We start from the raw sequence: 17,849 nt of genomic DNA, 5'->3' as shown, positions 1-17,849 counted from the left end.
AAGTGGCAAGATTTGCTTTGAAATTTACTTTTTTTTTTTGAGACGGAGTTTCACTCTGTTGCCAGGCTAGAGTGCAGGGGCGTGATCTCAGCGCACTGACTGCAACCTCTGCCTCCCGGGTTCAAGCGATTCTGCCTCAGCCCTCCTGAGTAGCTAGGACTACAGGCACCTGTGACTATGCCCAGCTAATTTTTGCATTTTTAGTAGAGATGGGGTTTCACCATGTTGGCCAGGATGGTCTCCATCTTTTGACCTTGTGATCCGCCCGCCTCAGCCTCCCAAAGTGCTGGGATTACAGGCGTGAGCCACTGCACCTGGCCTGAAATTTACTTGTTTTAAACATTACTTTGTTTGAATGGAAACGTCATTTTAGTCCAGTATAAGAAAATTAGATATGCAAAAACTGACAGTGTTTCTTTAAAGTAACTTCTATCTGAACTGCAATTTTATTTTACGTATTTGGGACTCCAAACTACATGCTATCATAGAAAGCTATATTTTTAAATTTAAAATCTACATTTCCCTTTCCAAATAAGATGTTACATCCACGTATCTTATTGAGAAGAGACAGGAAATTATGGATAGATACCAGATGAAGACGTTTCAACTAAGGTCTGAGTAAAAACATGAAAGGAATTAGAATAAGGTGGAAAAGCACAAATACAGTAGAAATAGGACACCACCACCAAGTTATAGATTACTAAAGTACACTTAATAACCAATAAAGTCATGAACATGTATGTCATAATCCATATTAACAAGAATAGAATACATAGAATAGTATATAATTTTCTGAACATACCTGACTAGCGTCCTTTATATGTATGTTGTCAACTAATTTGCATAACAACCAAAAATACTCTTTACATCCTGGTTTTAATATTGGTTCTTCCTCATAATCATCTATCTATTAAAAAAATTTTATACTTTGTGAAAACATTTTAAAAATAAATAAAATTATAATACATTTAAGAAACTAGAGGCTTTATGAAATAAATTCCTATATCCACTAAACAGTATTCAAAATCTTTTTAAAAATGGAGTACACGCTTAGTTTCTGTAAAATCAGAATAACCAGGCAAAAAAATGACAAACATAAGAACTTTTAGGAAAATATTAGTCTCAAATTACTGACATTAAAAAAGATATGAATAAGGAGGAAAATAATGTAAATCCAACAACACACTGAATTTCTGGGGTTAGTAAAAAGTGGGCTCTAAATTTATTATGTATTAGAAGCCTTTTGAAGACTAGTATATGAACTAGGGTAGGAAATAAAATTTAAAATTCTGAATATCATAAAGATAAAAAAAAAACTGTGACTTACTAGAGAAGAGAGCTCCATTTATGATTTTTTATCAGTCAACTTATTAACACAAGGCCCAGAACCGAGTGAGAATAAATGCTATTTCTAAAATAGAGTATCCATGAGAGAGACCACAGAGCTGAAATCAGTCTCTTCCTAGTAGTAACATGGACACAATGTGTCACAATGCTGTCACTTTAAGTAGTATATAACTACTATCCTCTTGGTAAAAAATCACACAGAGTAGTCAAATGATCAAAATTTTAAGGATATATTACAATGGTAAACTTGAGGCAAAGGAAATTTCAAAAATAGAAACTGCTTCTAAACACAGTAAAATCTTACCCTAATAGGTTTGAGTGCTTGAGCATCAGGAAGAAATTTCAATAATGTTGAGGCAGCCAATAGCAGAAAAGAACGATTGATTGAGTCTCCTCCATCCAGCCCTGACAGGGATAACTTATAGAGACCATTGCATGATTCATGACGAACTGCAGTCTAGATGAAAAAGAAAGTTCCACAAACAGTGAGAGTCAGTATTACAAAGTTAATATGTTAGCAGAAATAATTTTAGGTGATTTTAAATACAATGTTCTGCCGGGCAAGCCTGTAATCCCAGCACTTTTGGAGGCCCAGGCAGGAGGATAACCTGTGGCCAGGTGTCTGAGACCAGCCTGGCCAACATGGCAAAACCCTGTCACCACAAAAAATACAAAAATTAACCGGGTGTGGTGACTTGCGCCTGTAGTCCCAGCTACTCTGGAGACAGGCACAAGAATTGCTTGAACGAGGGAGGCAGAGTCTGCAGTGAGCTGATATGCCACTGCTCTCCAGACTGGGTGGCAGAACAAGATTATGCCTCATAAAAATAATTAATAAATACAATGTTCTAATCCCATACATATATATATGTAAATTACACATGATCAAATAAAGTATCTCAAGGTATACCATAATATATAAAGACAGTATTTTAGAAATCCTAAAGCATGGCCATAAAAACAGAAACAAAACAAAATAATAACAACAGCTAAATACAAAGAATAATTGAGTAAGGACATTTAGAATCATTTAAGTTATTTACAAGTCAGTAAGAGGATAAAATATTTTCAGAACTAGAAGCAACACAGAAGCAACTTCAATCGGAATATTCTATAGATTGTAAGGAAACTGTCCAAATGTCAAAATGGTTACCTGAGACAGGACAAGAACACAAATGACATTATATCCAGAACTAATTTTTTTTTTTTTTTTTTTTTTAAGACAGAGTCTTGCTCTGTCTTCCAGGCTGGAGTGCAGTGGTGCGATCTCAGCTCACTGCAACCTCTGCCTCCTGGGTTCAAGCGATTCTCCTGCCTCAGCCTCCCGAGTAACTGAGATTACAGGTGCCTGCCACCACACCCAGCTAATTTTTTCTATTTCTAGTAGAGATAGGGTTTCACCATGTTGGCCAGGCTGGTCTTGCACTCCTGACCTCATGTGATCCACCCACCTCGGCCTGTGATTACAGGCATGAGCCACAGTGCCCAGCCAGAGCTAATATTATTAGACAACACAGGTTTAAAAAATAAGTGACTTTGGAGCTAAATATATTACTGTGTGTTTCTATTATTTCACATAGGGATATGAGGTGAGTAATGCCAAGATACAGCTAATAAAAATTATATTGGCCTCAGTGTCAACATGGGAAGCAAAACATATTTCTTTTATTTATTTGTAGTCTCTCTAGCCTCTATTTCTACTTAAATAGAAAACGCAGGCTGGGTGCAGCGGCTCATGCCTGTAATCCCAAGCAGTTTGGGAGGCCGAGGCAGGAGCATTACATGACACCAGGAGTTCAAGACCAACCTGGACAACACAGCGAGACCCCGTCTCTACAAAAAAGTTAAAAAACTAGCTGGGCATGGTGATGTGCACCTATGGTCCCAGCTACTTGGGAGGCTGAAGCCAGAGGATCGCTTGTTCCCAGGAGGTTGAGGCTGCAGGGAGCCTTGATTGCACCACTACACTCTAGCCTGGGTGATACAGGGAACAGGGAGATTCTGTCTCAAAGAAAGAAAGAAAAAAAAAAAGGCCACAGAACTTTTCTAAAACATAAATTACCAAAATAAATTCTCAAGCCCTTCCTACTACCTGGAAAAACTTTTTTTTATTAATCCAAAGCAAAATAATCATTCTATAAACATTTCAGAAAAATATAAATGCTACATAATATATAATAGTCAGAAGTTCTTAAACATTGTACATAGTTCAAAACACTCTAGACCTTAAAGGATTAAGCAGATAATGTGATATATTTATGGACTCATGCATATTTGTTTCCATTAGCTCTTTTATTATCAATGCTAATAACATGAAAACATATAAAAAGTAACAGTACTAACCTTCAATCTTTATCTTACCTCAGGAATAAGGAGAGTCAATTTCTTTAGCCAATCTTGTAAGTGATCACTATCAGCAAGGCTAGATTTCACTAAAGAACAGCAATGAGCCCAACTCACCAAGAGCCACATTGAATAATGTGAAACTAAAGAAAAATTAGAAAACAGTTCACTATAAAGGTTTGTGCTAAAATGAAAACACAATGTTCATTATTAAAGGTAAAATATATCAATATATTATTCAAGTTTTTATTTATTAAAAGTTAACTTTGTGGAACCCTTACCTTCATGTCTAGACCTGTGATCAGACTGAGCTTTTAAAACTCTGTAAAGTAAAAACACCACCACCACCAATTAAATTCAGCAATGAATTAAAAATGATTCAATTTATTAACATATATCTTTTAAGGTTATCACTTCCCCCCCAAAAAAGGAAAGCAGTGGGTGTGTGAGTGAGAGTGAGAGTGAGAGAGAGTGTGAGTGTGTGAGTGTGTGTTTTAAAAGACAGGAGACAGGGTCTCACTCTGTTGCCCAGGCTGGAGTGCAGTGGCATGATCATGGCTCACTGCAGCCTTGACCTTCCAGGCTCAAGCAACCCTCCCACCTCAGCCTCCCAATAGCTGGGACTACAAGCATGTGCCACCACACCCAGCTAATTTTTGCAAAAGAGACTATATTTTAAGAGAGCTCCATTATTTATTTGTTTTATATTCTTTATCATTTATTTAAAGACTCACTGAAGAAGAGTCAAACTCATTGAAGAAGAGAGTAGAATAATGGTTACCAGAAGCTGGAGGGTGGGGTAGGGTAGGGTGGGGCGGGGCAGAGGGTATAAGTCAAAGGGTATGAAGTTCCAGATAGAGCAGGAAGTTTTGAGATCTATTACACAGCAGGATGTCTAGTCAATAAAAATATATTGTATGTTTCAAAATAAAAAACAAACCAAATAAAAGAATCACTGGTAAAATCTTACTACAGCAAATACGAAATGACTTCAGATTTAATAAACAAAATTTGAATGAATAAAACTGACTGAAATAAGTAAACCCTCAAGAAGTGCTCATGATTTAGTTACTAAAGAGATGTGTGTGACAAACACATAGGTTATAATGATTTAGAGTCTAAACTTTAAGACTCCCTTAAAAAATATATAATCTGAATCTAATCATGAAGGCTAATCATGAAAACCCAAACTGAAAAGTACTCTATAAAATAACTGGCCTGCATTACTTGAAAATGTATCATGAGAGAAAGGCTGAGAAAGTTATCTCTGATGAAAAGAAACAGAAGAACTGACAACTAAATGCAATACATTTAGTTGATCCTGAAGCAAGAAAAATACTGCTATAAAGAATATCAATAGGATTATTTTAATATGAACTATATGTTAGATAACATATCAATGTTAAATTCTATAAATTTAAAAATTTTACTCTAGCTATTAAGAAAATCTCCTTGGTCTTAGGAGATACACAACAAAGTACTGGTAAACAGTCATGATATCTGCAATTCAGTCTCACAAGATTCAGGAAAACATGTAAACACACAGAAAATACGTGACTTATAAATACAAGACACATTTTAGCAACAGGTTACTAATACGTAAATTTGGATGGAAGGTATGAGAGATTTCATCATAATATCCCCCAAATTTTTCTATTAAGTTTAAAATTTTTCAAAATAAAGTTTTAAAACATTATATTCCTGCTATACATACACACATAAAATATATTTTAAAATGCATACCTAGGAGCCAGATTATCATACGTATAAGCAACAGACATAAGTCGCTGAATCAAACTGGTTCCTTGGACAAGAACAAGAAATACCTTTAAAACAAAAACATTTTAAAAGATATTTAAATACAGCAAAAGGAAAACCCTCAAAAAGCACTCAAGATTTAGTTACTAAAGAGATGTGTATTACAAAATTTTAACCCAAAATTCCTAATTATTTTGATATTTATCTATAACACAATAAAGAATGTCGTAAGAATTCTTTGAAAATACTGTAAAAATGCCAAGAATCGGAAAACCAGAATTTTATAATCACACTTAAGAGCAGCAACTGTAGGCTGGGTATGGTGGCTCACTGTAATTGCTGTAATCCCAGCAATTAGGGAGGCTCAGGTGGGTGGATTGCTTGAGCCCAGAAATCCGACACTAGCTGGCCAATGTGGTAAAACTCTGTTTCCACTACTAAAAACACAAAAATTAGCTGGGTGTGTGGTGCATGTCTACAGTCCCACCTACTTTGGAGGCTGAGAAGGGAGGAACACCTGAGTCTGGGAGGCAGTGGCTGCAGTGAGCTGAGATTGTGCCACTGCACTCCAGCCTGAACAACGAAAGGAGAATCTGTCTCAAAAAAAAAAAAAAAAAAAAAAAAAAGTAAGAAAAGAAAAAGAAAATTACTAAGAATTTAGAAATAGGGGCAAAAATAGTCTTTACATTCGATTCATAGATTCTCTGCATACCACTGAATTGGGGGAAAGAAATATATACATGTCAGTGGTTTCTTGGGAAGGGGTTGGTGAATAATTAAACATGTTTTTACTTTTGAAGAAAATATATTTAAAAAAACATCAAGTAGTAATAGATTCCTCAACCACCCTGAAATAAAAATAAAAAAGCAATATAATATACCACGGGTAGAGAGCACGGATTCTAGATTCAAAATCCTGAGGTTCAACATTCAGCTTCAGGCTACATGATCCTAATATATTTGGAATTCCTCAGTTCTAGTTCTTCCTCATATAAGGGGAGAAAATAATTCACTAACAATGAATTATTAAATTTATTCTGCAGGTTGGAAGGCATTCTGTGCACATACTTCATAAGGCACTGTTTCTGCACTGGGGCAGGCAGCCACAGAAAACATGGTTAACACAAGTATATACAATGGGCAAATAAGCAAAAGAAGGGAGCAGCAACTAAACCTGTCCCTGGCAGAAGTGAGAAAACTTCCAGAAAAATTGATGTTTAGGCTACATTTTGCAAGTAACTTTTAAAAATGCTATTAAAAAGATCACACGGAAAAATGATGGTAAACTCTTAAATAAGTTAGTGTTCTTCCTTACTACCTACAGTATATCAACATTAGATGACTCTGTCTTCGGTATTAACGCAACAAAAATTTTTATTTCCATAGATCTGAGATATACATACTAAGCTGGAATTATTTTGGGAAATAAACTCATGCAAAAACTATATAATATACACCTTTTCTAAAATAAAAAAAAATAACATTGGCCCAGCGTGGTGGCTCACACCTATAATCCCAGCACTTTGGGAGGCCGAGGCAGGAGGATCACTTGAGGTCAGGAGTTTGAGATCAGCCTGTCCAAGATGGCAAAACCCCGTCTCTACGAAAAATACAAAAATTAGCCAGACATGGTGGCGTGTGCCTGTAATCCAAGCTACCTGGAGGCTGAGGTAGTAAAATCGCTTGAACACGGGAGGCAGAAGTTGCAGTGAGCCGAGATGGCGCCAGTGCACTTCAGCTTGGGCAACAGAGCTAGGCTCTGTCTCAAAAAAAAAACCCCAAACCACTGGCATGTGCATAGAAAAAAATCTCTGAAAAGATAACACAAAAAGATATTAAGAGTAGTCACCTATGACTAGGGAAAAAGTTCGTTTGTGTATTATGAATTTTCAATAAGCTTGTAGTTGCATATTATTTTTAAACACAAACCAATAACCTATAAACCTCCATAAATGTGCGTATGTATTTTACATATACACTTATGTATATTTATATTATTAAAATCTCAAAAGGAAATTGCCAATAAAGGTCAATAAACATTGAAATTATTTAGTGAGTGATGGAAAGGATCACAATTAGAGCATTATTATAACCTGGAAAGTTTATTCTGAAAAAAACATGACCAAAACATTATAGTAATGTAAGGTTACTAAAGTGGTAGTTCACAACACAGTACATTGCAGAATACATTCAGATTATATTGTACTCTGCATATATTTCATTTTATTAGATGTAAATGATTTGGAATACTGACAGAGATCACTTTTCCCATTTAACCCCCAAAATTCCAAAAAGGAAATCTGCTTCAGGTTTCCATTTATACCAGTACTTTCTAACCTTATGTCCGTCACAATCTATCAGTAACAACTCATTACCTTGATGTTTCTTGGGTAGACATGAGGTGAGGTTCTCAAAAGGTTACAAAATGAGATCTCCCTAAAATCTCACCTTGATCACTCCCTACTTCCCGACTCACTGAAGGAGATGTTGGAAAGGCAAATATTTGATTACAGAATCCACAATCAAAAAGATTCTATTTTTATTGCTGGATGTCCTGGTTATAATACAGTTGACCCTTGAACAACACAGGTCTGAACTGCACAGATCCACTTGTATCTGGGTGTTCTCCCAACTCTGGCACTCCTAAGGCAGCAAGGCCAACCCCTCACCTTCCTCCTCCTCTTCTACTTCCTGATCAATGTGAAGACCATGAGGATGAAGACCTTTATGATGACCCATTTCCACTTGAAGAATAGTAAATATATTTTCTCTTATGATTTTCTTAACACTTTCTTTTCTCTAGCTTACTTTAAGAATACAGTATATAATAGTATTAACATACAAAATATGCATTCACCAACTGTTTGTTATTGGTAAGGCTTCTGGTTAATAGCAGGCTATCAGTAGTTAAGTTCTAGGGGAGTCAAAAGTTATATACAGATTTTTGACTGTATGGAGGGTCAGCATCCTTAACTCCTCTATTTTTCAAGGGCCAACTATATTTTCTTTCATCTCCAAATCCACCCTTTTATACACTTGTTCTATTATGCTAGGGCAAATATATCAAAAACCAAATTCCTCCTTTGCCAGTTGGCTTCCTATTAGGTTCTGCCAGTCTAGGATACTTGAGAGACTCCTCCTTTCTTTTTTCTGTCAGCATTTATCTAAAAGTATTTACATAGAAGACAGAGTTTGTTTCAGCCTTCAGCTTTTTTAGGCACTCCTAGCACCAGCTTTATCAGGTCCCCTCTGAGAATCTTATAGCAGATGAGCATAAGAGCGTAACTGCTTTCTCAGAGGCCTAAACCCCGGTTTAACAGGATCCCTCCCGCAAGCTTCTAAGTTCCTGATAACCCAACCACTTCCCTAATGTTCCACAAGATCTAGGGGTGGTAAATGGCTCCTTATCTGGGTTACCTCACCACTCCCTTTTGTTTTTAAAGCCTTGTAACACATACGTGTAAAACTGATTCCCTATTTTAAATTTCCTATGTTGAAATACCAACTGTGGCTTCTGTTTTCATAAATGCATCCTCAAAGTATATAAATTACTGAGTTCAAATAATAAATTCAGTCTCACAGATATTAAAATGGCACATGATTCATTTCTGCATTCTGGATGATGAAATGAAAAGCAGTACTGCTTCATAATCACTACTGCTTTAAAACAATGCCATCAGTTCAGCTGTCAGGTTAAGTCACAGTAATCTAGAATACATTTCTTAAGCATTAGCATATTTCTTCAGTTTATAAAAAAATGGAATTCATCATTAAACATTAATTTCTGCACTTTACCTCTGTTAATCTTGGTATATGAAGACCCTTAGCATGATCACCAGCAGCCTTCCTTGATTTGCCAGGCCAGGTTCTTTTCCTATGGCTTTCCGCTATACCAGACCAGGCAAAGACATCATGATAAGCTAAATCCAAATCGGATGGATCTACTGCAAACTGGCATATTAACTTCAGCAAGCAAGCAAGACAGTCTAGCTGCCACTGTAAATGAGAAGAAATGGTCAATTCCCTATTTTCATTAATTTAGAATGGCCACAATACAATTTTGAAATTAAAAGACCAGAAAATAAAAATAATTATAGCTAGTACTTAATCATGTACTATAAAAATTCTGCTGCTCAAATATTATGGTCAGTATCAATTCAATCTTATAAAAATGAAGAAAAAGTATCTAGAAATAAAGAGGGTATACAAGATGTATTTAAAGAAATGGAAATGACACTTTCATTTCTTTAATGAAAGCAATATAAAAATATATGTAACAGCTATGAGATTTTTGAAAAAACATACTGCTCATAATTTATAATTTTTTAAAAAATTAAGATGACAAGGATATTACCTATCAATAAAATTAACTGAGAAACAAAGTATTATATGCTGTGTCTCCCAACAAGTGGCACAAACTCTTAATACTTAGGGACCAAAGCCATTGCTAGTAATTCTACAAAATAATTCAACTGAAACTCTTGCACTTTCCATAACCACATTAAAAATAAATTTATTTTATTTAAAAAATTGTTTTAAATATTGTTTAGTATGTATAAAAAATAAAATTTACAGCTGACTGGAAGCTCAATTTTAATAACAGTTCACTTTCTTTAATTAGAATATCACTTATGTACAAGATGAGAGTTTCACAGCTTTTTCTTCAAAAGCTCTTAACCTCCTGCTCTCCTGATTCCACTGCCAAATATATTCCTACACAAACATACCAGAAAGAAACAGTACTTTCTTCCTGCAATAATACCAATACTATATTACTGAACTGAAAGAAAGATAGCAAGATAATTCAGAGAGAAAAAAAGTCTTTTCAACAAATTGGTGCTATAAAAACCAAATAGCCGTATGAAGAAGGAAAAAAATTCAATATTGCATACACAAAACTCAAAATGTATTGTTACAGATCTAAACGTAAAAGAAAAGACTATAAAACTTACAGAAAGCAGAGGAGAAAAGTCTTTGTGACCTTGGAACAAATATTTGTAGACTGGATATAAATTTCATTAAAATTAAAACCTCTCCCCTAAAAGATGCTGTCAGTATAATGAAAAAGTAAGCCACAGCATGTGTGGGGGGCTTGTCCCCATACACACATCAGAGAAAGACTTCTCCATAATGTTTAAGGAAAAAGACCATCTCACAACTATATACTAAGACATTTCACAAAAGAAGATAAACACACAATCAACAAACACACAACATAATGCTAAACACCATTAGCAATGAAGAAAGGACAAGTGAAGCCACCGTGAGCTAACACTACTATACCCGTTAGAATATCTCAAATTTTAAAACCCTGGCCATATCAACTTCTGGCAAGGATGTGGAGTAAATGAAATTCTCGTATGTTGCATAGTATAACTGTTCTGGAAAACAGTTTGGCATCTTCTTATAAGGTTAATCTTACACTTACCATATTATTTAGCAATTTCATTACCTGGTATTAATCCAAGAGATAAAAACATACATATACCAAATGACCTGTATGTGAATGTTTACAGAAACTTTATTTTAATAACCCAAAACTATAAGCCACTCAAATGTCAATAGGTGAGTAGATAAATGAATTGTGGTATACCTATACAACGAATATATTACTCAGCGATGAAAAACATTTAACAACCTCAAAAAGCATTCTGAATAAAAGAAGCCAGATACAAAATGGTACATATTGCACTGATCCAATTACATGAAATTTTATAAAATGAAAATCTCATCTATTGTAACAGAAAGTGGAGGAAGAAAAATTAATAGCAAAACTGCAGGACGGAACTTCTTAAGTAATGGAAATATTCTTTGTTTGGATGTTAGAGCGTTACATAAACATTTTTCAAAACTCACTCTTTAAAATGAGTGCATTATTTATTACATGAAAAGTATACTGCAACCTCACATCATATGCAAAAATTAACTTAAAATGGACCAAAGACCTAAAAAATTGAGAGCTAAAACCAGAAACCTCTTAACAGAAAACATAGTCATCAATCTCTGTGTAAGGGGATTAGGTAACGGTTTTGTAGATACAACATCAAAAGGACAAGCACAAAGGAAAACAGAGACACTAGACTTCATCAAAATTACAAATTTTTGTAAATCACAGGGAGCTCTCAAGAAAGGGAAAAAGGCAACCCATAGAACGGGAGAAAATATTTGTAAATCACATGCACTGTAAGGAATCAGTATCTGAAATACATAAGGAATTCTAACAAATCAACAAAAAGACAACCCAATTAAAAGTGGGCAATGGATGTGAATTGACATTACTCCAAAGATAAACAAGTGGCCAATATGCACATGGAAAGATGTTCAACCTCATTAGCCACAAAGGAAATGTAAATCAAAACCACAACTAGGTACCACTTTACACACTAGGATAGCTAAAATAAAAGAGACACTAACAAGTCTTGGAAAGGATGTGGAGAAACTGGAAGCCTCACACATTGCTGGTAGAAATGTAAAATGTTGCAGCTTTGGTAAACTGTTCGGAAATTCCTCAAAAAGTTAGAAGTTACCACAGGACCCAGAAACTGCACTCTATACCCAAGGCACAACTGTTTATAACAACATTATTGATAATAGCCCCAAACTGGAAACGATGCAGATGTTCACCAACTGATCAATCTTCTCCTCCCTGGATTCAGCTATGACTGAACAAACATTTCACCAAAGATGTATGAATGAATGTGTTTGTGTGTGCATATATATATGTACACACACACATACATGCATACATGCTTATGAATGGTCAACAGACACATGAAAAGCTGCTCAAGATTCTTAGCATTGGGAAAATGTAAATGCTAGAAATCACATTAAAATACCACTTAAGTATTGGCAAGGTATACCACTCCTACACATATGCCAAAAAGAAGTGAAAATGTATTATCTACGCATAAACTCATAAACAAATGCTCACAATATCACAGTGTAGAAATAACCCAAATGCTTCTCAATTGGTGAATGGATAAACATGTAATATAATTATAAAAAAAAATGAATTATTGATACTTGCTACTTCCAAGGATGAATCTTGAAAATAGGCTAAGTGAAAAAAACCAGTCACAATGGACCATATATTGTACGGTTGCATTTATAGGAAATGTCCAGAATGGACAAATCCACAGAAACAGAAAGCAGACTATAATGGTGGCTGCCTAGGGCTAAAGCGTTTGGGGGGAGGTTTCTTTTGAAGGGATACAACTGTTCTGGAATTAGATGCTGGTCATAGTCCCACAACTTTGTGAATATAGTAAAAACAGTACATTTTGGAGGAGTACATTGATTGCATGTTAACTATATTTCTAAAAAAGTTTTAAAGGTATACTTCAACTACACTCATTTGAAAAGGAAAAAAAAAATAAGAAACAAGAACAATCCTGAACTAAGAAGTATTTCATAATATTAAGAGAGATGCATTATAAACAGGAAATACCAGTTGACCTGAAAGCAATTTCTATCTTAGACATGCTTTGCATCTTGGGCATTATAAAGCTACAATAAGCCACATATTGGCAATAAAATGTTACTAGTAATACTTCAGGAAAGTATTCATAATTTCAAGAAAAACAAACAGAGAAAACCTTTAGTACGGGGGTGTCCAATCTTTTGGCTTCCCTGGCCACACTGGAAGAACAACAACTGTCTTGGCCCACATGTAAAATACACTAACACTGACGATAGCTGATGAGCTAACAAATTTAGACATAAGATTACTTGATGTCAAATCATTATACCTGACTCCTAGGTTCGAAGGCAATTCAAAAAAAGCAAAACAAAACAAAACAAAAAACCACAGGAACTAAGAAAATACTTGAATTCAATGTTTGATAATGCTAAACTGCTTTGATGGAAGAAAATGGAATGTCCTTTACAATGAGCTTGAAACTGGCCTGTGCAGTTTTGTATATCATTATTAAGATTTAAATATTCTACAAGCAATTTTATTTTCATATAGTACTTCTCCAAATCACGGTGGTAAAGTTAACATTTTTTAAAATTTCCATTTTTTATGCAAGTTCACAGAAAAAAAAATTCCATTTTGTTGAGGACCAATACTTTTGTAAAGTATTATAAAAATACAGCAACAATGTCTAATTGCTATAAAAATTTCTAGAGGCTTACTCTCAATTTCTGTATCCATCTCAATGTAAGCCAGTCAACATGGTCTGGAAACACGTTTTTAATTATTACTACTATAAAGGAAGAAATGATCAAAACAAAATAAAACAAAAAAAGTTTTTTAAAAAAACTAAGATGTAAACCAAATTTTTAAAAAGCAACCAAACTTTATATAAATATTAATATACAATTTATCAACCTAAAGGAAACATGTTTATGAACTGGCCAGAGTTTAGAGTAATTAATTTTATCAGAAGAATTTTTTAATACTGATAACATGAAAAACACTTATTCCTAATTAGTTTATCAAACTCTGTATTTTTAAATTCATTTCTGCTATATTCCATACTTTATTATAAGGAACTATATGGCAAAAGCTATACTTGCTGATGAAATGGAAGTGTTTCAAATGGGATAACTACTGTAACTAGTTGAAACCATAAATATGCACTTACCACAGTCCATGATTCCTGCTCTTTAGGCTCTAGAATTCCAGAATTAAAAATTTCTAGTAACTGTTGAAGCCCTCCAGCAGCAACAAACTGTAGGCAATTGTGAAAGTAATAGTAAGAGAAAAGCAGATATATAATGCAATAATGCTTGTTGATTCAGTAACTGGATATGTAAAATATTACGTATCTTTTACTCACACAATTATTCATTTAAATTACCAAAATAATTTCTAGACAAAATAATAAGATAAAGGCTACTTTCAAGAATTTAAGGGTGGGTGCAATGGTTCATGCCTGTAATCCTAGAACTTTGGGAGGCCAAAGCCAGAGGATGGCTTGAGGTTACGACTTTGAGACCAGCCTAGACAACATAGGAAGACCTCATCTCTACAAAAAATAAAAAAATTGGCCGGGTATGGTGGCTTGTGCCTATAGTTTCAGCTACTAGGGAGGCTGAGGCAGGAGGATCACTCGAACCCAGGAGGTCAAGGCTGCAGTCAGCCATGATCATGCCACTGCAATCCAGCCTGGGTGACAAGGTGAGACCCTGTCCTAAACAAAACAAAATAAAACAAACAAGAATTTAAAAAAATATACACTTGAGGCCAGGCGCGGTGGCTCACGCCTGTAATCCCAGCACTTTGGGAGGCCGAGGTGGGCGGATCACGAGGTCAGGAGATCGAGACCATCCTGGCTAACATGGTGAAACCCCGTCTCTACTAAAAATACAAAAAAATTAGCCGGGTGTGGTGGCGGGCGCCTGTAGTACCAGCTACTCCAGAGGCTGAGGCAGGAGAATCGCGTGAACCCGGGAGGCGGAGGTTGCAGCAAGCAGAGATCGCACTGCTGCAATCCAGCCTGGGTGACAGAGCGAGACTCCATTTAAAAAAAAAAAAATTTATACACACACACACACACACACACACACACACACACACACACACACACACACGAAAAAGCCTATAAACATCTTTCTATTCCATTAGCCATTTAGTCCTAGACACTGGGATGTCCTCAAAGTATCTTTTTTTGCTGCCCAGGCTGGAGTGCTGTGGTGCGATCTCAGCTCACTGCAACCTCCACCTCCTGGGTTCAAGTGATTCTCCTGCCTCAGCCACCTGGGTAGCTGGGATTATGGGTGGCATGCTACCATACCCAGCTCATTTTTGCATTTTTAGTAGAGACACGGGTTTTACCATGTTGGCCAGGCTGGTCTCAAACTCCTGACCTCAAGTGATCCATCCGTCTCAGCCTCCCAAAGGGCTGGATCACAGGTGTGAGCCACCATGCCAGGACTCTCACAGTATTTCAATAGAGGGAAAATCAGAGCTAAAAACAGGAGCACCAAGGCATTAAATAATCTCAGTTTACATTATTGCAACTTAAAGTAATACATGATTTTTAAACTATGCTTTATTTTAATAGTATATTAGTTTAAAATCAATGAAGAATTATGGTACCCACTTTTGAAAAACTGGAGATAAATTACTTTTATCAATACATTAAAAAACACATATGATCAAACCTTGCAACTCCAGGAATTTTTACTATTTTCCACTTGATCCTCACTTGAATCATCTGAATCTGGATAAAGATCACTGTAACTTCCCTATGAGAAGGCAAAAAAAGTAAGGCAGAATGGCGGAAGAAAGAATTATTCTAGAATGGAAAAGACAATACATTATAGAATTTTACTCCAGAGAGAATACAAACATTTAATGATAATAATGGAAATGCCATTACCGTAGACTCCCTCCTTATTCTTCTATTAGGTTTTCCCAGTGCTTCAATAATTTCCAGAGCATACAATAGCTTGTGGGCGCTCTTAATTTTGAGAAGTTCTTTCCAATTAAATCCATCATTACTCTTAAATTAGAAAAACATGTTTCTCAAGCCAACTTACTCAGGGAACACAAAAAAGAAAAACTTTAAACAAACTGACACTACATAAAAACTCAAAATATTATATATACTTTGAAACATATTAAAACATATGAAGACTAGTTATATAATTGGCACAAATGGTATGCTTAAAACATCAATTATTAATTAAATTTTCTGAAAATAAAACCAATAAAATTCATATACAAACAGCAGCATGGGAAAATAATTAACTGTTAATCTTCCCAATTAAAAGAAGAAACAACATTGTAATCTAGTTGAGTGGGTAAACTTCTAAAGATGGTGATGAATTAAATGTCTGTACTTAATAGTTACAACTATATATTTAAAAGTCATACAGATATATGAACTCAGGAACACTGCTGTTTTCTACTGTCAATTCATGAAATAATGTAATTCACATTTAATGTGCATCTTTGAAATGCTATTACTAGTGCTACTGTAAGTCATCATTTGGCATTTTGAAGAGCCCATCTTCTTCACTTCCAAGTCTTGTGAGATACTGGCTCTCCCAAAATCACATGATAATGTTCCAAATCCTAGAATTAGTACAACATTAGGACATTTATTTTTTCATTCATCCTATAGAGTTCTTTCGGAGATGTCCTCAAATAAACTACTTATTATACAAATTTTAAAAACAATCTTTAAGCCAGGAGCAGTGGCTCATGCCTATAATCCCAGCATTTTGGGAGGCTGAGATGGGCAGATCATTTGAAGTCAGGAGTTATAGATCTACTTGGCCAAAACGGTGAAACCCTGTCTCTACTAAAAATACAAAAACGAGCCAGGCATGGTGCACATGCCTATGGTCTCAGCTACTGGGGAAGGTGAGGGGAGGAAGGATCACTTGAGCCCTCGTGGTTGTGGTTGCAGTGAGCTGAGACCACACCACTGTACTCCAGCCTGGGTAACAGAGTAATACCTTATCTCAAAAATAAATAAATTAATTAAAACAGTCTTTAATGTTAAAGACTTTACAAAGATACCCAACACACATGTGAGGTGGTGTCCATATGGAAAAAAAATTACCACAGATATTAAATTTATTTGCCTCATTTTCTCCAATTCCGTCAGTTAATTTGTATAAGCATACAAAACAAGCACTGATGCACATCATTTCACCTCTGTGTATTTTCTCTAAACATTACTTTTTGTTACTAAGAACAAAAAACAATATTAAAAGCATACTGTAATATGAAAACACACTAATATAAAATGTCAATAATTTTAGAAAACATCTTCATCTTACATTTAGCCTCTGATACATTATTCACCCATTATTCACCCTCACTAAATAAACAAATGAACATTAAAATGCAGTGGCACTTTTTACCTACTATATGGGTAAAAACTATATTCAGATTTACTAAGGGTACGTCAACAGGCAATCTTCTACACTGCCAATAGGAATGTAAACTGGTAACAGCCTCTAGGAGAGTAAAGAGATTTTGTGGGCTCACCTGCTCATCTGAGATATTCTGGAATGCCATCAACATATTAGGACATGTAGGAAGAAGCATCAGTAGCTCCCAGACCCGCCTAGACAGGTTTTCTGCATGAAGATGAAGTTCTTCACATCGTAAGCTCTACACAAATAAGAACAACTACTTTATCAAAACAGATCAGAAAAGAAAAAGTTTTAAGTTCAAATTTTTGCATAATGATCAAATTTGCTAATAGTTTTTAGCCTCACTTTTTGAAAAGTGAGAAATGAAACATTTGTTACATGATACATAATATTTGAGAAAATTAATAGCCAAGCAGTGTTTTTTCAACTTCTTACTGAACATTTTTCTAGAAAAGCTTTCCTCTACGACTGATCATGTTCCTCAGGAAACTTTTCAAATAAAAGTGAAAACATCTGTTTAAAGGCCAGAAAATTCTAACAAATTTCAATATGACTATCATCTA

The 17,849-nt window shown here is 35.1% G+C and overlaps 1 protein-coding gene across 2 annotated transcripts in view; it reads right to left on the bottom strand.

Moving 5' to 3' along the window:
- The window catches only part of USP34 (ubiquitin specific peptidase 34), a 283,644-nt gene that overhangs the window by 91,634 nt on the left and 174,161 nt on the right, over positions 1–17,849 (bottom strand). For both annotated transcript variants that reach the window (XM_031008389.3, XM_063695856.1), the window contains exons 30-39: positions 17,399–17,524; positions 15,777–15,899; positions 15,559–15,642; positions 14,037–14,123; positions 9,244–9,444; positions 5,434–5,516; positions 3,972–4,012; positions 3,709–3,833; positions 1,652–1,804; positions 803–907 (exon numbers count right to left, since the gene is read on the bottom strand). In XM_031008389.3, the coding sequence (XP_030864249.2) occupies positions 803–907; positions 1,652–1,804; positions 3,709–3,833; positions 3,972–4,012; positions 5,434–5,516; positions 9,244–9,444; positions 14,037–14,123; positions 15,559–15,642; positions 15,777–15,899; positions 17,399–17,524 (1,128 nt within the window). The remainder of the gene's footprint in view (positions 1–802; positions 908–1,651; positions 1,805–3,708; positions 3,834–3,971; positions 4,013–5,433; positions 5,517–9,243; positions 9,445–14,036; positions 14,124–15,558; positions 15,643–15,776; positions 15,900–17,398; positions 17,525–17,849) is intronic.

This window comes from Gorilla gorilla, chromosome 12 (assembly GCF_029281585.2).
Source record: "Gorilla gorilla gorilla isolate KB3781 chromosome 12, NHGRI_mGorGor1-v2.1_pri, whole genome shotgun sequence".
Lineage (NCBI taxonomy): Eukaryota > Metazoa > Chordata > Mammalia > Primates > Hominidae > Gorilla > Gorilla gorilla.
This window is presented reverse-complemented; position numbering and strand designations above follow the sequence as displayed.